The 22,067-nt window shown below is 45.6% G+C and overlaps 2 protein-coding genes across 5 annotated transcripts; both read left to right on the top strand.

The window, feature by feature from the left end:
• Nucleotides 1-940: 940 nt before the first annotated feature.
• Nucleotides 941-21,230, top strand: LOC132327892 (endonuclease domain-containing 1 protein-like). 4 transcript variants are annotated; one of them, XM_059847566.1, is made up of 4 exons: nt 941-1,095; nt 14,975-15,091; nt 17,710-18,025; nt 19,160-21,230. In XM_059847566.1, exons 3-4 carry the CDS (start codon nt 17,744-17,746, stop codon nt 19,703-19,705), a joined length of 828 nt encoding a protein of 275 aa, XP_059703549.1. In that variant the 5' UTR covers nt 941-1,095; nt 14,975-15,091; nt 17,710-17,743; the 3' UTR covers nt 19,706-21,230. The 4 variants fall into 4 exon arrangements, with proteins under 4 accessions (XP_059703549.1, XP_059703548.1, XP_059703547.1 ...); XM_059847565.1 differs by lacking the exon at nt 941-1,095 and adding an exon at nt 5,636-5,777; XM_059847564.1 differs by lacking the exon at nt 941-1,095 and having other exon boundaries at nt 14,831-15,091.
• LOC132327894 (endonuclease domain-containing 1 protein-like) lies at nt 9,061-13,652 on the top strand. Its single transcript, XM_059847568.1, has 2 exons — nt 9,061-10,098; nt 12,114-13,652. The coding sequence occupies exons 1-2, from the start codon at nt 9,814-9,816 to the stop codon at nt 12,651-12,653; spliced, it is 825 nt and encodes a 274-aa protein (XP_059703551.1). The 5' UTR covers nt 9,061-9,813; the 3' UTR covers nt 12,654-13,652.
• Nucleotides 21,231-22,067: the final 837 nt, after the last annotated feature.

Raw genomic sequence — 22,067 nt, 5'->3', positions numbered from 1 at the left:
TGGTCCTTTGGCAAGCACCAGTGAAAGCTGAGGTCAGAGCTCAGGAAACCCTGGCTCCCACCCTGCAGCTGGCAAGGTGTTGTTCATAATAGCAGAGACAAGCCAAAGGAAGACCAAGCCTGACATTTCTCATAAAGAATTTTGCTTGTGTTCACAAGCTGAGTGCACACCATCGTGCTTTGCCAGCCAAAGTCTTGCTGGCTGGAGAGTAGCTCAAAGCAAAGATAAAGAGGTTTTCTGCTTCAAGGCAAGGATCCCATACAGCTGCTTCATGGGGCTCAAGTTGAGAGGAATAGTGGATTTGTTTTTACAAACAAGCTGTGGGTCTGCTGGTAGATAAAACTAGCTCTGGAAGATAAAAGAAACAATGGGAAGGATTCCACTGATTGATGAGTGGAAGAAGATATTTGCTTTTACAAATAAATGTTAGGTTTGCTGATAAAATTAGACATTGAGAGATGAAAGAAACAATAGGGAAGAAAAACCCCTAAATTCCATAAAAATTAAAAACTAAAAGGGAGGGTTATACTTTAGAGAGAAATTTTTGGGAAATCTTCGGTATCAAGGGTATTGAAAAGTCTGAACCTCTCAAGTACCTCGGCCAATGGAGAAGGAGAGAAGGGAAATGCAGCTGGGAAATTGGGATAAAAAGGAGGCTGCATCTTCCAAAAATTTGAGAGATCCCAGGGGAATGCCCCATGGCCTCTCCCTTATTCGAATAAAGCCAGAAAGGACTCTTCTGTCTCCTTTTTGGACAAAAACCTCTGGTGTTTGTAGATTCATTTTCCTAACAGTGTCAATCCCCAGCCAAATCCAGGGTGCTGTGGTCTCAGCAGCCGCTGTGTTCGCGGAGGAGTTGCGCCACTTCCTGCGCGCAGTCGCTGAGCACGGTCTAGCACAGGCAACTTCCTTCCTGTGCCAGGGTTGTTGACACTCTTCTGCTTCTCCTTAAAAAAAAAAAATGGCCAAAAAACATCCCTGGTTCCAGGAAAGCCTCTTTCCCAGCCTCTTCCCCATCTCAGCACAGTGCAGAACATGATGTGGCGGCCTGGCTCTGTTCCTTCTCCGTGTGACATCTTCTTTGCAGTGCTCTGGGTAGGATGGAGTGAAATATATGTACTAAAAATAGTTGGGGCTTTTTGAAAGTAAAACTTGATTGCCTTGTGTTTTATTGCTGGTGTCAGTTCCTGAAAGCCTGTCAGCTTTGGGGTTGGGAAGACAGGACGTTCATGATGAGGTTTCTTCAAAGAACATAGTTAGGCAAAAAAAATGTCTGGAGTTTTTATACCTTGTATGTTTTGCCCTTGAACATCACCAGGCAGAAAGGAGACAAAGAAATTCTCCATACTGGCATATTATTTTTTCTCAAAGCTTAACAGTAAAATCATCTAACTTTATTACAACTAATTGCAAAATTGAAATTGAAAAATATTAATTGCAGTGTTTGGAACGCGCTGAAATTTGCCTCCTACAGCAAAGTCAGTCTCTGGCAGACAAACCAATAAAAGCTGGGCATTTTTACCTGCCCTTAGTAAATGTTATTTGCTTGTCTTTGGGACTGGTTGTTTCTGCAGTTTACTTTGTTTGGATGACTGAGGATAAAAAACATGCAGCCTTTTAAAGATGAACTGCCTGAATAGATGCTAAATGAAAATAATTTGGAGAATGAAGGAGTAGTTTGAGAGTAAATAATACCTTTATGTCTGTTCCTCTGTTTTCTGAACGTTTGAGTGATTTCCAAGAGTAAAAACCAAAGTTCAGTAGACAATATAACACACAGAGAAAGAATCTCAAATTAGCAGAAGACTTCATGGTAAAAGCACTAAAAGATAATGCCCAAGTAGTTGCAGGGCACCTGTGATCTTTAGGAGAGCAGAGCTCTGTACTGGAATAATCTGGTTGGGCAGCTGCCCTAGGTTACAATAAAGAGGGGGGTTCCCTGTTTTAATCCTGAAGAAATACAATGTTTTGAAAGGTTGATATTAAATAATTGCATGGACTTTAATGGCAAGTCTGTGCCACTAACCTCATCGTGCCTTCAAAATAATGCATCCACAGGGCATGGATGGAGGGCTGGAACACCTCTGCTCTGGAGACAGTCTGAGAGTTGGGAGTGTTCAGTCTGGAGAAGAGAAGGCTCCAGGAAGACCTTAGAGTTCTTTCCAGTGCCTAAAGGGGCTCCAAGAGAGCTGGAAGGGGGTGCTGGACAAGGGCCTGGAGGCACAAGACAAGGGGGAATGGCTTCCCACTGCCAGAGGGCAGGCTTAACTGGGATATTGGGAAGAAATTTTTCCCTGTGAGGGTGCTGAGGTCATGGCACAGGTTACCCAGAGAAGCTGTGGCTGCCCCTGGATCCCTGGAAGTGTCCAAGGCCAGGCTGGATGGGGCTTGGAGAAACCTCATCTTGTCAAAGGTATCCCTGCTCATGGAAGGGGATTGGAATGAGATGATCTTGAAGTTCCTTTTAAATCCAAACCCTTATGTAATTCTATGATTATAATACTCAGGAACAAGTGTGAGAGTGGTATGCAAAGAAAGGGTGATGTTCTCAGCACTGTGTTTCCTGTAGTACAGACTCCCAGGATACCCTGTTGGGGCTGATGATAACAGCTCTGTATTTGTAAGAAACAGTTGTTAAAAAACCCATAAAAGTATCAACCATTGCATTTTGTGCTGGTTTCTGTGATTTTGATCTGCAGCTGACTGAAAAACAAGAACCAGCACATAGAAACTGAGTGCTAAACCTGGTATTTTCAACCTTCTTATTGCTCCAGCTTTGCCCATGTTGACCTGCATTTTGGTATTATTTTGAATAACTGCCCTTTTTTTTTTTTTTTTTTTTCCACAAAACCAATGGCTGCATAAAGATTTGCCTTTTGACATTTGAGGCTGGACTTGGCTCACACTGACTCCTTCTCCCCACCATTCTCAGAGGTGAAACCTCTGCACCAACCTCTGTAACAAGAAAGGTATTTTTTTAGCACCATATAATCATTTAGGCTGGAAGACCTCTAAGATCATTGAGATCCTTGCAGCAGATCTACCTTAATGCTGGATCAGACTGCTCAAGATTGGCTCCATCCTGAGCTTCATGTTGTCTCCAAGGTTTCCCACAGGACAATTGGATCAAATCCATCTCTTTGCATTCAGTACCTCCACCTTGAGGTTGATGGGTTTCTGGTTTAGGGTTCCCCACACCCAAATTATGATGGTAACATTTGCTCTTGCATTATCCAGGCACAACAGCCTGTAGCAGAACTAGTGAATCTGACTTTTTCTACCAAGGCAACCAAGAGCTCCAATGAGGGCAACCAGGTGTGGTCTAACGCCAGAGATTAAACCAGCACAAATACCTCAAAAGCCCTTCAAAATTTCATTGTTATGGGATCTGCCTCTTATCAGCCAGTCTGGATTTCAAATTCATCTCCTGTAAACCAGTTTTGCTGGGCTGGTTTCCTCACTTGTGACAGCAGATGCTTTTGCTTTTGTTTCTCAAGAATGAAACAACCTCTCCTTAGACCCATAGCTGGGCTGTGGATACTGCTGCCCAGCACTTCCCTAACCTCATCAGCTGCCTTCTCTGCCTCAGAAAATATCCCTCACTGAGAGCTGAGTCCTGGCAGTCAGCCCCTGGTGGGAAGGTTGTGTTCTAGGGAAGTGCTTTATTTGTCCAAGAGCTGGCTGAGGTGAGGTCTGAGCTGGCTACATGCAGATTCCTGCTTTTCCCTGATAGGTTCCTGTCTGGTTTGGTTTGAGGAAAATCTTGGCTCATCACTGAAGCACTTCCCTATTCTTATGGCTCATTTTCTCATCCTGTTCCAAGTTACCCTTGCAAACCCATCCACCCTCCATGTTCCCATTCCTCTCTCTCCTACTTGGGAAATGAGATGCTGCCCGTGTACAACACTTTCAGAACCACATCAGTGCAGAATCCCACAAAACAAAGGAAATTCTGAGTTTGCTTACCACATTTTGTGACTCATATCTTGTTGACCTAGTGCTGGAAATACCCATCTAAAATTTCCACAGATGCTTGTTATGGACAGAGGTATATTTTTACCATAATCTTGTTCTCTGGATCTTTCTGAGTGAAAAGGAGCATCGAGTTGGGCATCCATAGCATTCAGACTCAGGATTTTCTCACACATCCCATTGGCAATGGTCATGTCCCACGAAATGGTATCTGCAGCAGAAAACCAAGTCATAAAGGAAGCATCACTGGTCCCTTCAGATGCAGAGGAAGCATCACTGGTCACCTGTTTGAGATGGAAGAGGAGCATGCTTCATTGCATCCATGAGCTGGTTCGTAGTCCAGCAGGAGGTCTGACTCAGAGCAAGTCACCTGCACAAAAAACTTTTGACTTCACTTCTCAAGAATACAAATTTGCATCTAGTTCATGGCCAGTTTAGCATGAGGTCATTTTTAAACCAGGTGATCTTGTAGTGCTATCTGCTCTTTTGGGCTTGAGTAAGGCTTAAAACACATAGCTAACCCTGCCAGGAAGTAAGAAAAATAATCTCTGTTCCTTACCCTCTATTGTCTTCCGCAATGACGTAAAACATCTTGGTCTGAGAACGCTCAGACTGAATTGCATGAAGTGCATCCTTCCCTCCTGTTCCTTGCTATGCTGGTTATTTGTTTGTTGTGCTCTCCAGAAAACATCCTCCCACACAGGTTACAAAACTCCCCTGAAATTCCTGCTGGATTGACACATCAAGAAAATGAATGAGGAGAGGCTGTTTGCTCTGAAGGTCTGTCCAGAAGAAAGGGGCTTTGGAAATTGATGGGTTTTGTATTTTTCTGTTATGCTTTGGCTAAATAATGTGATATTGACATCATGGATTTAGAGACAGCAACATAAAGTGGGACTCAGCTAATGTAATGTTGGAGGTGTAAGTCAGAACTTAGCCCTCTGTGAATCCTCATGGTCATCAGAGAGGAAGAAACACTTTTAGAGTGCAATTCCCTTCATCTTCCAGATGTGAGCTGGAAATGTGGATATTCCTCTTGTATTGACTCTACAGGTAGTGCTGAGAACCAGCCCTTAAACAGGGTGAATCCTGCTTAACCAAAACCAGAGCTCCTGGGACTACAAGTCATTTAGATGGGGTGAGCCAGGAGCAAGTTCCTACAGCTGTTTGTTTGTGTTAGTCTGTCCTCAAGGGTCAGTTTCTTGCAAACTCATTATAATGAGGACATGTTCTTAATTAAGCCAGGAGTTGAGTCTGCCACCTCCTACAACACAGTGTAATCACATCTTTTCTGGCTGGAGGCGGAGAGCTCTGAGTGACACCTTCAGAGGTGAAGGTTGATCAGCATTGCCAAGTGCACACAGCTGGCCCTCCCTTCCATGCCACATCCACGGGCTACAGGGGATGCCAAGCCCAGCAGAGATGACCAAAGGCACAGCCCCTGAGCACAAGGGTTGCTCTTCCTCATGAGCAACAAGGCTCTTCCTCTGAAGTGGTCTGACATATTCCCCCTTGCAATCAACAGCCTCATTTCCACGTGGAGTCAGCCAGCAGCCAAACTGGAAACCATGTTGACGTAACTGCTAATTACCTCGGCATAACTAATGTGCAGTAGCAAAGTTTGTATTCATTGGAGGGTGGGGATGGCTAGCAGAGGAACCAAATTGGTGCAGACACTGTTGAAAAAGATCAGCCTCTCCTTAAGGAAAGAGATGAGTGGCTGGGGTCTCATCTAGTTGCTGTCTTTTCCCCAGAAGAGTCTGAACCAGGATTCTGGAAGTGTGTCCTCCTCCTGGCTCTCTGAGGTATGTGGTATGTTTTTTATGACTTTGGGCTATAGAAAGACTTAAAAGTACAACTCTCAGGACCAGAGGATTTGGCCTGTGTCGACATAATTTTCCAGGCAATATTTGAGTGTGGCAGGTCAGGGTGGGGTGGGATGGGAAGAAGATGGGAGATATCTCTACCACAGGATCAAGGAAATGCTGTTTGGCAACATCAGCCACAGGACTCTAATTCAGCTGTGTTTTCATCCGGCTGAGCCTTGAGTCACCTCTGCAATTTGTCATTTGTCATTTCCCAACAACCTGTTCCAGGGCTGTAGTAGGTGCCTAGAGGCAATTTTTATCCTGCTGTGCAACCTCCCAAGCCAGTCTGTGGGTGCTGCCCTTTGTTACAGTGCCTGGCTCTGCCACAAAGAGCTCAGCTTTGGTGTTCTTGACCTTTTGAGTAGCTGCAGGCGGCTGTTGGGCTGCCCTTCAGCCTCCCTTTGGCCAGACTCAACACGTCTGAATCCCTCTCACAAGGTGTGAATCCCTTTCTAAAGGTGTGTGCTCTCTGCCTCAGATCACCTTGGTAGCATATCTGAGAGCAACTTCAAAGCAGCCAAATCTCAACAGCATTTGGGAGTCCTCATACATGGTAAAATCCTAATATACAAACATTTTCCAGGAAAAGAAAAATCAAAGCAGGCTTTATAAGGAGGTTGTATTAATAAGTAAAGGTATTTTATCCTCCTAAGAATGTATCTGTATGAAACTACAGCATGGATTAATTTCTATACAGACCAAAATGTGACTGAAATTGAAGTGCAGTTATGATTGCTGCTATAGCTTATGAGGAAGTGTGTTGCTATCACTGCATGGTGGAAATAAAATTCCACAATTTCAGAATTCAGGCTCCAGAGTAGCATTAATATGCTGGGACTTCCACTTTACCTGAGGAACAACTGCAGAATGTGAGAGACCAGAAGGGAAGGGTAATCCAGGTTCTTGTTAATAGATCCTTTGAGGTGGAGTAGAATGAAACAACACTGAATGACCAGTGTTTTTTAAGAATATATACGTATATGGGTTTGTTTTAGAACAATTTGTTTGCAATGGAAAAGAAGGTCAGTAGTCATTTTGGTTAGTATTATCTTTATAAATATCCATACTATATATCCATATAATATACCTGTATATATATCTCCATAAATATATATCCATATTTTTATTTTTAATATATATATCCATATATAGATTTATATATCCCTTAAAAATCACTTAAGGAAATATATAAAGGAAAGAAAGAAAGGATAAGAGTAGAAAGACCTCACCTCCCATGGATCCAGGAACAAGATTTTATTGTTGCTACTTTGATGTCTGTTGGTTGAAGTGATGGTCACAGTCTTGATCCATTGGGTGTGGGGGGGAAAGGCCCCCAAACAAAAAGTCCAGTGAGTTAAAATATGTTCATCCTGGGTGGGAATGCCCAGCTACCTCACCTGGGGGGAAGCTTTCAGTCCTTTGGTGGAAGGTCTCAGGAATGAGTCTGGAGACACTTCAGGGGCTCTTTGATGGTTTATGACCTCTTCTCAGCTGCCTCTCACATCAGGGAAGTTAAGGCTGTTATGGCCCATCGGAAGGGATGAAAACCCTCAGGTGTGAATGTGACCTTCCCCAAGGGCAAGGGGTAGGAGTTCTACAGCTGAGCCATTTGTTTAAGGGAGTACAACTGCCATGGTAAAAACACCATCCTACCTCCACGGGGGCTGCTTCTTATCATCCTTCTCCCTTATCTGGCTCAAAACCTGCCTTGTAGCCTCCCGTGGTGGTTGTTCTGAACAATGGTGGTGGTGGTTGTTCTCTGAACTATGCAGTTCAGAGGTTTTGCCACGTGAGGATCTGAAAGTGAAAATAATATACTGATTTTTGGTCTCCAAAGCCAAAAGAAACTGAAAGAGTGTAACCACAGGGAGCCTGACAGCTCTCAGCTGTGAGTGTTAGTAGCAGGGTGGTGCTTCATTGGTGGCAAGGAGGTGACCCTTCTGTCACCTCAGTGTTACCTGCTCTGCATGCACAGGGACCGTGGCACTTGGTCTGGTGGAGTTAGTGTAACCAAGGATATCCAAATCCCACACCAACTTTTTCAGCTGAACTGTACAATATTAAACAGCTGTTGATCCTTGTGAGGAAAAAAAATGGATTGAATAATTTATCTCCAAAATTCAAGGATTGCCATGAGCCAGCATTTGGAGAGTTGCATAGAAAGGCTTGAGGAAAATAGCTTAAAATGGATAATGTACCTCTGCTGTCCTTGGGGGGGATTCAGTAACATAGTCAAGCTTTAATATCCTTACCTTTTCCTTGTACTTTTCTCCATAAAATTGATACTTTTCATATGGCTCTGGACAAGGAGTCTATTTTTCACATAGAAAATGTTCCTTGAGGCAGAGCTGCACAGCAGAGGTGCTTTAGGGTCACTTCTGGGACACAGGGGAAGAACAGAAGAAGCAGCTGTTGCCTTTTTTTGTGAACCTCAAATCTTTGGTCTGATTGGGTCAGTGTTTTACCCATCACTTGAAGCTCACTCTCATTTGTACACCTGGCAAAGGTGAACATGTGAATGCCCCACCCCTGGAAGTGTTCAAGGCCAGGATGGATTGGATTTTGAGCAACCTGGTCTAGTGGAAGGTGTCAAAACAGGGGGTTTGGAAATGGATGATGCCTAAGGTCCCTCCCAGTCCAAACCATTCCATCACTCTTTCCTTGATTCTATGAACATACCTGGCATGTAAGGTGAGACCTGCATGTATCACCATCCTGGCTGATGTAAAGAGTGCTGGCCTTGAGGTGTCTACACTCCCTCTCTGTCCTCACTCACAGATCCTGCCTGTGGCCATGGGAGAACAGGCAGAAGAGCACAAATCTCCTCAATCCACCCATCCAAGCAGCATTCCTGTTTCTTGAATTTTGTTTTCTCATGTGCATTTGTTTCTGTGATTTACTTTTCCCTGAAGACCTGCAGCCCTCCATGTACTTAGTATCTCTTCAGCTATTCACTTCCTTTTTCCACAGGGATTGAAAACTCAGGAGAAGGCTTTTTTTTTTTTTTTTATTAGAATCACAGCATCATTTAGGTTGGAAAAGATGCCCAAGATCATCAAGTCATACCTTTGATCAATCACCACCTTGCACCCAGACCATGGCACTGAGTGCCACGTCCAGTCATTAAAGTAGAAACAGTACTGCCCTCTGGTTCAAACCCCTTCTTTCCACTACTGCAGTCATAAGAGCTGTTTCCATTTCCCTGCATTTGCCCACCTACTTCCCAGCTTGCCCTGTTTTACCATGAGGTTGGACTGCTGCATTTACCATCTGATAGAAAGAAAACTGAGGGAGAAATCAGGAGAACATCCACTGGGAAAAGCCAGATCTGGACTTCAAAACAATTTCACTAAAAACGTGCTGTAAATCCTGTTGGTTTTTTTTGGGTTTCTTGGGTTTTTCTACCATGATATGGAAAACTTACCAAAAGTACTTCATGTAGGAATCTCTGATCTCACAACTGTAAGAAGACTGGAGGATCCAACAGAATTTTTTACAAGTAGAAGAAATGGAGGTTTTTCTTATGGAACAGATCACAGAATCATTGGGCAGCAGAGCTCACTAAACATCTTTCATCCAAATAGTACACAGCTCAGGGCAATATGTAGGCAGTGCTTCCACTGACTTCAAATGCAGAGAAGATCCAGTAAATAGGCACTGGAGCAGAGATTTTTATTAAAAAAAAGTGAAATGCAAAACCATGAGCTCATAGACCTCAGGAGTTCTTTCAGAGATTCATTACTTCATAATCATATCTGGTTAAAACAACAAACGCATTATTACTGTATTCCTGGAGTTTTGGAAGTGGAGGAAAATGAATCCAGTTTAGTTGTCAATGAATGAGCAGTGGGAATAGACAGCTCCTCTGCCAGCTGTGTCCCACCTGCACAGCCCATTTTCAGCTCTCCTAGCTGAGTTTCCCTCTGCATTTGCCTTCCAGGGAGCCAGAGCCCTTCGCTGAAATCCTGCCACCATGCTGGGGCCGCTGCTGCTGCTGCAGGTGTTGGCCAGCTGCCTCTGGCTGGGACACAGCGAGGTGGTGAACTCCTTTACAAGTTGTCCTCAGTTTTTCTATGCAGGGATTCCCCCAAATGATGCCCTGAATCCAATGAACCCAGCCTGGATCTGTCAGCGCTTCAGGAACTCGTATCACTATGCCACCCTGTACGACAGAGACAGGAGAATTCCAGTGTACTCTGCTTACATCTTCCACCCTGGACCTGGAAACAGATCTAAATCATGGTTTGTTCAGCCCCAGGTGGGTGTTTCTCTTACAGCACATTAGCCTCCAGCCACTCAGAGATGAGCTGCAGCATTCAACCCAACTTTTCTATTTCCTCCCACTTCCGTACACACATGCAAATGGACACACTGGACAGGATTCCTGTCATTGAACTACAAACCCCTGCACCACATGATTCCTCTGGTGCATCTGAGACATCAGCAGGAGCATGAGATGAATCACTTCCCAAAGGTGCCCAGCTCTCTGCCTTCACCTGACAGGAACAGCAAATCACATTTCTTTGCATAACATGACAAAGTCAAATGCTTCCCCTCCCTGTGCCCTGCTGTGCTGGGTGACCAAGTGATGGGGAAAAGGCCTCCAGGAGAGGCTAAACTTGAGGGACCAACAGTCCTGCTGGCATCTGATCCCCACTTTGCCCTGAGCTGTTCTGCATCCCTGGCAGAGCTTCTCTGCTCCCAGTGAAGAGCCAAACAGACTTGTGAGTGGTGTTAGTGAAGTGAGGAGAAACTCAGAAGGGGGTGAGGTGGCCCAGGGACAAAGCCTCGAGGAAAAAGGCACTGGAGATGAGAGGGTCAGGTTAACTGGGGAGGAATCTCTGGAGTGACATTTCAGGCAGTGCAAAGTGAGGAGCATCAGTGCTGGTCCATTCAGAAGGGTGAAATCTCTAACCATGGGCAGTGACCCCTGAGCACCTTTGGCTTCAGGCTTGGTCCAGAAGGATCCAGCAGACTGACAGAACTGCACAAGCTCTAGAGCCCTCACCAATGTCCTTCAGACAAACTTCAGTAAGACAGGCCAGGCCAATTAAGGAAAGGAGAACAAATTCAGGACCTTTCTATGAGCAGAGTAGGAGGAGAGTTTTGGTGAAAATGTGCACGATCTTAATGTCCAGTTCCAGAGGAAGGCTAAATATGCTTGCCTAAAGATGAACAACAAGGTATTGAAGTTATGAAAAAATTACCATTTGCACTTGTTACTCACATTAATACAAGCAACTAATTTCGTCTTGCACCACTGCAGTCTCCACATTAGGGAGGGATAAAAACTTCAGTCTCTTTGTAGGATCATAGAATCATAGAGTGGTTTGTGTTGAAAGGAACCTTAAGTACCATCTCAATCCAAACCTCCTGCATGGGACAGGCCACTTGCCACAAGACCAGCATGCTCCAAACCCATCACTGGCCTTATGTTCCTAGACCCTGGACACAGGGTACCTGAAAAACCTTTGATTTTGGTAACATTCTCCAGAGGCATTTTTGGAGTATTTAGTTTTCAGAGGAGTCTTTTGGGATTACAGGCTCTTCTCAGAAGCTGATGTTTTTTAATTTCATATCAATGATGCTGCAGAAAATGCTCCCTGGCCCCCCTCAGCTCTGAGACACATTCTCAGCACTTCTGTAACAGATTCCATTCACATTGAAATCTTTTTGCTTACTGAGCAAAACCATTCATCCTTGAACAAGCTGCAGCCCTCCCAGGGAAACCTCAGCACCAGGACTGATTTCCTGACACATCTCCCTGTGTATGGGGTTACAGGAGGCAACCTCTGGTGTTCTATGACTGGGGTACACCTGTAGCAACCACCCATAAAATCCCAGAATCATAGAATCACAGAATCACAGCGTGGTATGGGGGGATCCAGGGAGAGCCCTGGGCAGATTTGGGATGTGGAGACAGGAGGAGAGGGAAGCAGATTTGGCAGGGGAAGTGTCTCACCAAAGTAACCTTTCAGTCCTAGGAGTAGGAAATGCTTCTTGTCTCATGCATGCATCCATGCTCCCAGCACAGGCTGCAGGCTGGATCACAAAGGTCACAAGTCAAACTGAGAGCAGTCAGATTCTGAGCTACTTTCTCTTTAATGCTCTTGCATTCATGCAGGAGGGTCATGTGTATGATTTCTCTCAGATTCATACACTGAGATGACAAAAAATGGAATTTTGAGCATCAGAGCCTTCTGCTCCATGGAAATCTGTTTCATTACATGAATCCTCAGTACTGACACCTTTTCCTCTTCTTACCCTGTCAAGCTGATCAACCCAACTTATTCCAGAGATATAGATACAGAGACATCCATCAGTAATCGATACCAGATCACTCCACAGCAAATCGGCCAGAGTCAGGCTATCAACCAAGACTACAACAAGCTCCAGGGTTTGGACCGTGGTCACTTGAGCCCCAGTGGCCACCAAAGTGGCAACAGCAGCAAGTGGGCTACATTCACCCTCACCAACATAGTGCCCCAGAACAGCACACTCAACAAGGGCCAGTGGAAAGACTACGAGAACCAAACGATGGCTCAGAATACCCAGGGCTGTACAACGACCTATGTGATCACGGGTGCTGTGCCTGGGAACACCTACATCTCCAATAAGAGGGTTAACATACCCAGCCCTATCTGGTCAGCTGCCTGCTGCCAGACCAACACCAACAGGAAGACTTGGGTGGTTATTGCTGAAAACAACAAGAACCAGGTGCAGAACCTCACACGGGCACAACTGGAGGCCAACTTGACCCAGCTCTATGGGAGGGGACAGGTTTCTCTGTTCCACAGTGCCTGTCCCCCCTAACAAACCTTATATCCTGGGTGGAAAAGGCTCATGAGCTTTTCCCACATGTCATTAGAATCACAGAATGCTTTGTGATTTATGAGACTTCAAAGATCATCTTGTTCCATCCCTTTCCCTGTGCAGTGATACCTTCCACTACACCAGGTTGCTCCAAGCCCCATCCAACCTGGCCTTGAACACTTCCAGGGATGGGACAGCCACAGCTTCTCTGCTCACCCTGTGACAGGGCCTCACCACCCCCACAGTATAGAATTTCTCCCTAACATTTCATGTAACCCTGCCCTTTGTCAGTGTGAAATCATTCCCTCTTGTCCTGTCACTCCATGCCCTTGTCCAAAATCCCTCTCCAGATCTCTTGGTGAACTTCTAGGTAGTGGAAGGGGATCAAAGTTCTCTCCACAGCCTTTTCTTGTCAAGGCTGAACACACTCAGCTGTCTCAGCCTGTCTCCAGAACTGAGATGTTCCAGACTTTGAAATATCTTTGTGGCCTCCACTGGACTCCACTCCAGCATATTTTTTGTCCTTCTTATGCTGTGGGCCCCAGACCTGGACAAAACGCTGCAGGTGCAAGGACAAGATTCTGGACAGCCTGCTCTAGATGATCCTCCTTGACCAAGGGTATGGACTAGAAGATTTTGAGTGGTCCCTCGTACACTCAACAATTCAGTGATTCTGTGATCCTGAGACATGCTTTTGTTTGCTTGCTTTTGAAACTGCACCTTGAGAGCAGCACCTGTGGTATCAGACAGGCAGGATGAGGCATTAGATATAATGGAAGCTTTGAGCAGCCAAAGATAAATTACTGTGATGCACTGTTTGGATTCCTTAATTCTCTGCCCTGCTTCTGAAGCTTTTCTGCAAAATTACAGGGAACTGATTTGGGGAAATGTATTCAATATATTCAATGTATTCAATGTATTCCATGTCATAATCAAACAATCATCACAGGACAGATCATTTAGTTCCTGAGTAGTTCACAATAAAAATTGTTTTCTGCAGTGCTGGTTTGCAGGGTCATCTCATGTATAAACCACAAGTTCCTTCTTGCTGAAATTTCTGCTACCAATAATGTCACAGTTCCCAGGACGTCAGCACTATTTCAGGCTGAAAGACATTCCAGTACCTCAGGGGCTGCCTCTGACTCACTCACCGACCTCTGCACCCTGGCTGGGGCTTGAGACCACACTCATCCTCATCCCTGCTCATCCCTGGAAAGCTGTTTCAGCTTTCCAGGCTTTGGAACTATGGGTGATTGACCAACCCCATGAATCCCACCTCCATCACCTCCTTGTGCTGTCCTGGGGACCTTTACCCCTGGCAGTACCCAGAAATGCTCTGTACTCCACAGCAAGCTTGTGAAATACTTGGGGAGCCAAGAAGAAGAAGGAATCGGTTTCACAGAATTACTAAATGACAGAATTCAAGGTTGGAATAGACCCCCAAGGTCATCCTGTCACACCATCCTCTCTCAGCACTACCACTGTAAACCTTAAACCACAATCCATATCACCCAGTGCCAAATCCAAATGCCTCCAGGGATGGTGACTCCAGCACCTCTCTGGGCAACCTTTTCCATTGTCTGACATGACAGTTGAAAGTGGTTTTTCTAACATCTAATATGAATTTCCCCTGTCTCATCTTAAAGCCTTTTCCTCTAGTCCTCTCACTACTGGCATGGTAGAAGAGACCAATTTAAACCTCATTACAACCTCCTTTCAGGCAATTGTAGAGTGCCCTGAGCCTGCTCTTTTTGAGACTGAAATGTAATACTAACATCTAATCTAGCTCTGCCTTCTGTCAGTTTAAAGCTGCTCCCTGTTGTCCAGTCACTCCAAACCCTTCTCAAAAGCTCCTCTCCATGTGAACCACTCTCAGGTACTGAAGGAGCTCTAAGGTCTCCCAGAGCCTTCTCAGCAGAAGGCTATGCATGAATAAGGGCTCTTACAAAGCCTTTGCAATCAGGCAAGGGAAAATATGCACCCTGACCCTACTAATTGTGTTCTGAGAGGCTGCAGAAGAGCAGACTGTGAACATCTGGGTGTACTCAGAGATAGGCCAGTCAGTCTAATGCCACAAGAGACGTTCTGCCAGGAACAGAAACACATGTAGGTCCCCATTCATGGGGGATGAGGAAATTAACAGATAAGTCACCAGACCCAGTTATTTTCTCCTAACACGTGATGCTGCAAGAACCTGGGAGAAATCCTGAGGAAATTACAAATAGTAACTGTCACCCCACTTCAGGGTGGTTGTGAACAAATCTCCTTGATTAATAACAGAAACCTTTCTTTTCAGTGAAATTTTCTGTTTATCACAACAGGCAGATTTATGACCAGGTATATATTGCACTGGGACTCCTGAGGGATCAGCCAAGTATTTCTTCAGGGAGAAGAAGAAAGGAACTATTTAGCTGCCTGTTCTGAGACTCTGCTTCAAGGTAAGCTCTTGCTCCTTTCTCACCATTTACTCCAATATTTCAGGACTTTCCTGAGCTTTGGAATAAATATATATGGGCAAAGCCTAGGTTGGAGTTGCTGAGTTCCAACATCTGCTCTCCAAGCAGCAAGGAGAGCTTATGCATGCACTGAATTTTGCAGCTCTTTAACACTTTCTGTAAAGGAAGTCAAGGACAGAAGGAATGATTTGGGAAAGAATTTCAGGCCAAGTCAACCGGAAAATTAACATCAAACTGTCCAATAAGAAGGAGGGGTGAGTTTATTGAGCACTAAAACTCCACCCATGCCCTTGGAAGAGGCCTCTGGGCAAACACAGGTGGCTGAACTCCTGGACGAACTCCCTCTAAACACTGTGGGAAATCTAACAACTCTGCCTACTTGGAGATCATATAGAAACAGCCAGTCTGAGACTGCAGCAGAGGCATTTGAGAGTCCTCTGCCACTTTGGGGCTGTGAGCAGAATCCTGTGCCACTCTTTCCCACGGTAGGCTGGTTCCTATATATCTGATATTAAGATAGACATTAAGTTGGTTAAATATATATTTAAGCTTGTGGAGGGGGTCATACAAAAGGACTTTTCAGGAACTTCTCTACTTGACTTGGGGCAGCTTTGGGCATGTTCTGCACAGTACTATAAAAAGTCACCATTTGTTGTTCCTGTTCTTAGTTTCCAGCTTACTGATCCAGGGTTGCTAAAGAGAAAAAGGACCAGATGTCTTGCATCAGAGCCAAGAGTATACATAGCTTAATACCCCAATGTCAGCTGAGAGGCAGGACCCCAGGTGGATCAGTTGTGGTTCAGTATTGGGTCTGACTGGAAGAGCTGAGTGTCTGTGTGAACCTGGATGGGGCCAGAGACCTGTAGGAAGTGCAGCATTGCTGTTCTTTGCCTGCCCACTGCCCCATGAGATTAAAGCCCAGCTCAGCATTGCAGGGGGCTGAGCAGAGTCCGTGCCCAGCTGCAGGTGTCTGCTGTGGGAAGGTTCTCAGAGCAGGAGGGAGTGACAATAGCCTGAAACTGAGTCAGGGAAGATTTAAGCTGGATATCAGGAAGAGGTTTTTTCACCCAGAGGGTGGTTGAGCCCTGAAACAGGCTCCCCTGGGAAGTGGTCATATCACCACACCTGCCCGAGTACAAAATGTGTTTGTACAATACTGTCAGGCACATGGTGGGATTTCTGGGGCTGTCCTGGGCAGGGCCAGAAGTTGGACCCAATGGTCCTGATGGGTCCATTCCAACTCAGCATCTTCTGTGATTCTATTAGATCATGTTTGGAAGTAGGGGCTTCCCGGCCCTGTTTAATTGAAGGATTTTTTCTCCAGTGCCAGTGCAAAAGCTGAGCTCTGAGCTCAACAGAAATATGTTGGAAAAGGTGACCTTGTCTCAGTGCCATATCTCAGTTCTATTATAACTTTGCCCTGAGAGCTGTTTAGGCATTGTGTGGGTTTGGAACACCCCTCAGACAGACTATGCCCCCACCACTGCCTCCTCTGGGCACCTAAAACCTGTTTTAGATTTCATACTCTCATGTGAAAAAGGGAGATTTGCTCAAACCTTCAGTGTGTGTTCAGTCTGTTACTGCCACATGAAAGCCAAAACCCTTCTCAGTCTGTTGTGTCCTGTGGTAGGGACCCTACACTGAGCAGTTCTCTGGGTTGGAGGGTTTGACTGACTTGTTCAGGGTCACACACCAACCAGAGAAACCCTCCTGGGTCTCCACACTTTTACCCATTGCCAGAAATTGCCAGTGCCCCTGAAGGACTCACTTTAACTGTTTACAGAACAACACTATCAATAAAACTGTGACAGGTTGAGGTTTGAGGTTTGCCAGTGAAAGTATCTGACTGTAAAGAGATATTCAAAGTGTGATATTAATTCAGAACAATATATTAAGAAGTTTAATCCCAACAAAAGCTGGATTGAGGTAATCATTCAGCATGCATAAAGTAGGATTCTTACCCAATAGGCATCTCTAAGGGAGAGAAGGCAGTTCAGCCCATCAATTGACCCCAGAAGTTACAATGGAGTCTTCCATCACTTCTCTCCATTTTTAATTCACTTTTATACTATTTCTTTACATTTAGGCGGTGTTTGCATGTAGTCATACCTCTTCTCAGTAAGGGGTTCTCATGCCTTGGGGGTGGATATCTCAGTAAAGTACCTGCAGTAACCTTGGGATGGGGAGGTTCGTCAGTCCAAGGAGAGGAATTTTGCCACGGTTGCTGATTCAGCAGCAGGACATCTTCATTTGTCTCCCATGGTTTTCAGTTGTCACACAGATTATCAGCTAGATAATGCCACCAAGGTGTCTCCTCTGCAAGGGTTTTGACAGAGCCTGGCCATGGTATCTCCACTCCACTGCACCTGCTGTGTAGGCCCACCTTAGATTTAGTCCTTCTTAGTCCTGTGTGGGAGGCCAGGTTTCATTCAGGGAGGAGAAACTGTATTTTCTTCTGTAACTTCTCTACCACTATCCTTATATCCCCAGTCATCTCCCTGCACAACCCTATAGCAATGATGATTTTTCCACATCCAGGAGGACAGAAGTTACACCCTGCTTGGTCTCTCATAGTGTCCTTCTCTGCATTTTCCTTCCAGGGGAACAAGACCCCGTCACTGAAATCCTTCCACAATGCTGTGGCTGCTGCTGCAGGTGTTGGCCAGCTGCCTCTGGCTGGGACACAGCGAGGTGGTGAAGTCCTTTGAAACTTCATGTCCTCAGTTTTTCTTCCAAGAGACCCCCCCGAATGAAGCCCTGGAGCCACAGCACCCAGCCTGGATCTGCCAGCGCTACAAGAACCAGTATTACTTTGCCACCCTGTACGACAGGAAGATGCGTATTCCTGTCTACTCTGCTTACATCTACCAGCCTGGACCTGGCAAAAGACCTAAAACTTGGCTAGTTGAGCCTCAGGTGAGTGTCTCTCTTACAGCACATCACTCTCCAGTCATTAAAAGCAATATTAAAATAACCAATTCTATTTTGTTCCAACCCACTACACATGCAAATGTACCCACTGGACAGGATTCCTGTCATTGAACTCCAAACACCTGCACCACATGATTCCTCTGATGCATCTGAGACATCAGCAGGAGCATGAGATGAATCACTTCCCAAAGGTGCCCAGCTCTCTGCCTTCACCTGACAGGAACAGCAAATCACATTTCTTTGCATGACATGACAAAGTCAAATGCTTCCCCTCCCTGTGCCCTGCTGTGCTGGGTGACCAAGTGATGGGGAAAAGGCCTCCAGGAGAGGCTAAACTTGAGGGACCAACAGTCCTGCTGGCATCTGATCCCCACTTTGCCCTGAACTGTTCTGCATTCCTGGCAGAGCTTCTCTGCTCCCATTGAGGAGCCAAACAGGCTTTATGAGTGGTGTTAGAGACGTGAGGAGACACTCAGAAGGGGGTGAGGTGGCCCAGGGACAAAGCCTCGAGGGAAAAGGCACTGGAGATGAGAGGGTCAGGTTAACTGGGGAGGGATCTCTGGAGTGACATTTCAGGCAGTGCAAGTGAGGAGCATCAGTGTTGATCCATTCAGAAGGGTGTGATCTCCATCCATGGGCAGTGACCCCTGAGCACCTTTGGCTTCAGGCTTGGCCCAGAAGGATCCAGCAGACTGACAGAACTCCAAAACCAACAGAGATCTGCCAGATGCCTTTCAGCCAAACTTCTGAACTTTAGGAAAACAGGCCAAGGAAATAACGGGCATAAAAAGAGGAAATTCATGTCATTGCTAAGGACAGAGTGGCAGGATTGATTTAGGTGTAAATGAACCACAGAAGAAACCCACATGCAGCGTTACAAAGGAAAGCTAAATATAATGCACTAAGTGTTAAATGAATTTCTGAAACAAAAAAAAAATTTGCAGTTTGACGGCACTTTGAGTTCCTCATAGAAACTCAAGCAACTAATCTGGTATTGTACCACATCTGGACCAGACAAAAAACAGGATCTTGACACTCAGAGACTTCTGCTCTGAGGAGATCTGTTCAATTATGCTCATCCCCAATACTAACACCTTTTTCTCTTTATTTCCTGCCAAGCTGATTGGCGCAACTTATCCCAAAACTATGGAAAAAGAGTGGACACTCTTAAATCGATACAATGTCACCCTAGAGAAACTCAGCCAGAGCCAGGCTATCCTTCATGACTACAAGAACCTGACGGGTTTGAACCGGGGCCATTTGAACCCCAATGGCCACCACGATGACTACAGCAGCAGGATGGCCACCTTCACCCTCACCAACATAGTGCCCCAGGATGAGAAACTCAACGGGGGTGCCTGGAACAACTACGAGCAGCAAACGATGATCAGGAGGACCCAGGGCTGTAAAACTACCTATGTCATCGTGGGTGCTGTGCCTGGGAACAACTACATTGCCAAGGGGAGGGTTAATAAACCCAGCCACCTCTGGTCAGCTGCCTGCTGTGTGGTGGACAACAACTACATAAAGGCTTGGGCGGTCATTGCTGAGAATGACAAGAACCAGGTTCAGCTCCTCACACTGGGAGAGCTGGAGGACACCTTAACTGAGCTCTATGGGAGGGGACAGGTTTCCCTGTTTGACAGTGACTGTCCCCGAGAATAAGCCTCACATCCTGGGGAGAACAGGCTCAGGAGCTTTTGCCACATGTCATAAAATCACAGAAAGGTTTTGGTTTGAAGGAATTTCAAAGATCATCCCTCTAGTCTCAGCTCCTGAGCCATGGGCAGGGACACCTTCCACTATCCCTGGTAGCTCCAAGCCCTGTCCCATGGTAGTGAGCTTCTTTGTTATGAAATTGTGGTGTTATAAGTTCAGAATTATTTGTTCTGCTTGTCCCCCATGCATATTGGTTTGTCCCTGAGCAATGTCCACCCATTCCCCTGTTCATCTACTTAAAGACCTACCCCTTATTCCAGAGTCTTCCCTGCCACTCAGGGAGACCCTGCCCTCCTCCCTTGTCCATCACAGAAACCCCACCTTTGTTTCCACAAACTTCTGTGTCCATCCTGGATCCCTGGAATACCTATTGGTCTGCTTGGCCTGCTCTCCTCCCCTGTTGTCTCCCACTGGATGTCATGATGTATACCCCACCTTGTGCCCCTTCCCAGGTGTCTCTCCATTGGTCCAAGTTTTTATCCTCCCTATGTTCCCTCCCCTGTAATTAAGATGCTGTTACCCTATAGAGCTCTGTCGCTTGTTCCTGGATCCTGTCAGATTAAAGTCCTTTGAGGGTCTACACAAGTGATCCCTCTCTTTTCCTTCACTCTGGACTCCTTGACTTGGGATTCTAGCAGCAGCTGCACAGAGCAGCTTTGCTGCTTCTGAGAGCGAGGCAGCCCTGCTTTACTGCCACGCAGAGTGACCCAAGGGGCAGACAGGGAGCAGCCACTCTTGGCACAGGCCAGGAGCTTGGGGTAGCCATGGTCATCTCCAAGCAGTCAGCCCATGTCACTGTCCAACCTGGCTTTGAACACTTCCAGGGAAGGAGCAGACACAGCTCCTCTGGACAATTTATGCCAGGGCCTCACCACCTTCACAGTAAAGAATTTCTTCTTAACATGTAATCTAACCCCATCTGCTTTCAGTTTAAAGCTACTCGCTCTCATCCCATCACTCCATCCCCTTGTCCAAAGTCCCTCTCTCTTAAAACCATTTAGACACTTGAAGGCATCCAAATTCTCCCAAGAAAGAGTCTTTTCTCCAGGCTCCCTCACTCTCAGCTCTTTCATCCTCTCTCCAGATGTACTTCAGCTCTTGGAGCACCCTTGTGGCCTTGTCTAGACTCCACTCCAACAGCTTTGTCACCTGTTGTGGATCCTAGAGCTGGAGGCAGCCCTACAGGTGAGGTCTCACCAGAACAGAATAGAGGGGGACAAATGGACTGTAGAAGGGAGCAAGACAACTCAATGCTCCCAAAGACTTGGGAATAATTTCCAGGGAGGTCTGAGAGAGCAGACTTCACATGATATCTATGTTCCATTAGGAAGTGAGAAACCTGTCTTCAGGTCAGGAAAACTTACATATAAAAGGATACCCACTGCCACTTGCTTATAGAGTAGTTTGGGGACTAACTTAACAATTTCCATGCCAAGTGTGTAATTTACTAATAAAACCTTGTGGAATTTTACATATCTTCTGATTTTTGTTGCTCCTTTTGACCATGAACATTTTGGGGTCTTGGGTGGGGTGGGGGGGGGGAGGTCCCTGTTCATTGAAAGTGGTTTTGGGAGTTTCAGGCAAAGCTTAAAAGAGAAATCTTCTCTATTTGAGTTTAGTCATGAGCTGCAGAAAGGACCCTGTGGCTTGGTAAACTCCTTCTGAGGGAGCTGTGTGGGTTCAGTTGGATCCAGCCTTATCCCCAGATTTTGTCAATTGTTTCCATCTAAAGGATTATATAGATGTAATTGAAACTTTATACAACTTGTCCTATAGGTATGAGGATTGCAAACCATACATATTTACATAATTATATATGGTTTAAGGTTATAATGATAAGGCAAAAATATGTTAACCAGAATTATTTAGTTCACAGTATGGAAGCTATAACTGCTAGTACAATATTGTGTACTATGAAGCAGTATTGAAGAAAATACATTAAAGCATTTATATTAAAACCAGCAAAAACAATTAAATAGAGATCACCCATACCAGTGGCCATGATCAAATCTCATTGGCTCAGCCTTGAAAAGTGACCTTGAGAGGCATCTTCACTCCAAGGAGGAATCTCTACACACACACACTCCAGAAACGTGTGTGCCTGGTGTGCAAGAGCTAAAGAGAGCAAAAGCCAGTCTCTACTTCACATCAACAGCAATGTTCAGACACTTGCTGGGAAGCAGGGCACAATTCCTCTAGAAGGCCAGCATTGAAAAATCATGTGCACCCCTCTTTCTTCCTCTTTCCCTTAGCTTATATATCTGAGCTAAAGTCATGGGGTATGAAATATCCCTTTGGTTAATTTAGG

Source organism: Haemorhous mexicanus, chromosome 5 (genome assembly GCF_027477595.1).
Source record: "Haemorhous mexicanus isolate bHaeMex1 chromosome 5, bHaeMex1.pri, whole genome shotgun sequence".
NCBI classification, from domain to species: domain Eukaryota; kingdom Metazoa; phylum Chordata; class Aves; order Passeriformes; family Fringillidae; genus Haemorhous; species Haemorhous mexicanus.
Note: the sequence above shows the minus strand (reverse complement) of the source record. Positions and strands in the feature narration are given on the sequence as shown.

Bases quoted from the DNA above. Each gene is read 5' to 3' on its own strand.
- LOC132327894 (XM_059847568.1), top strand. From the start codon at position 9,814: ATGCTGGGGCCGCTGCTGCTGCTGCAGGTGTTGGCCAGCTGCCTCTGG. The intron at 10,099-12,113 runs GTGGGTGTTTCT...TACCCTGTCAAG, and splicing joins CATGGTTTGTTCAGCCCCAG to CTGATCAACCCAACTTATTC.
- LOC132327892 (XM_059847566.1), top strand. From the start codon at position 17,744: ATGCTGTGGCTGCTGCTGCAGGTGTTGGCCAGCTGCCTCTGGCTGGGA. The intron at 18,026-19,159 runs GTGAGTGTCTCT...TTTCCTGCCAAG, and splicing joins CTTGGCTAGTTGAGCCTCAG to CTGATTGGCGCAACTTATCC.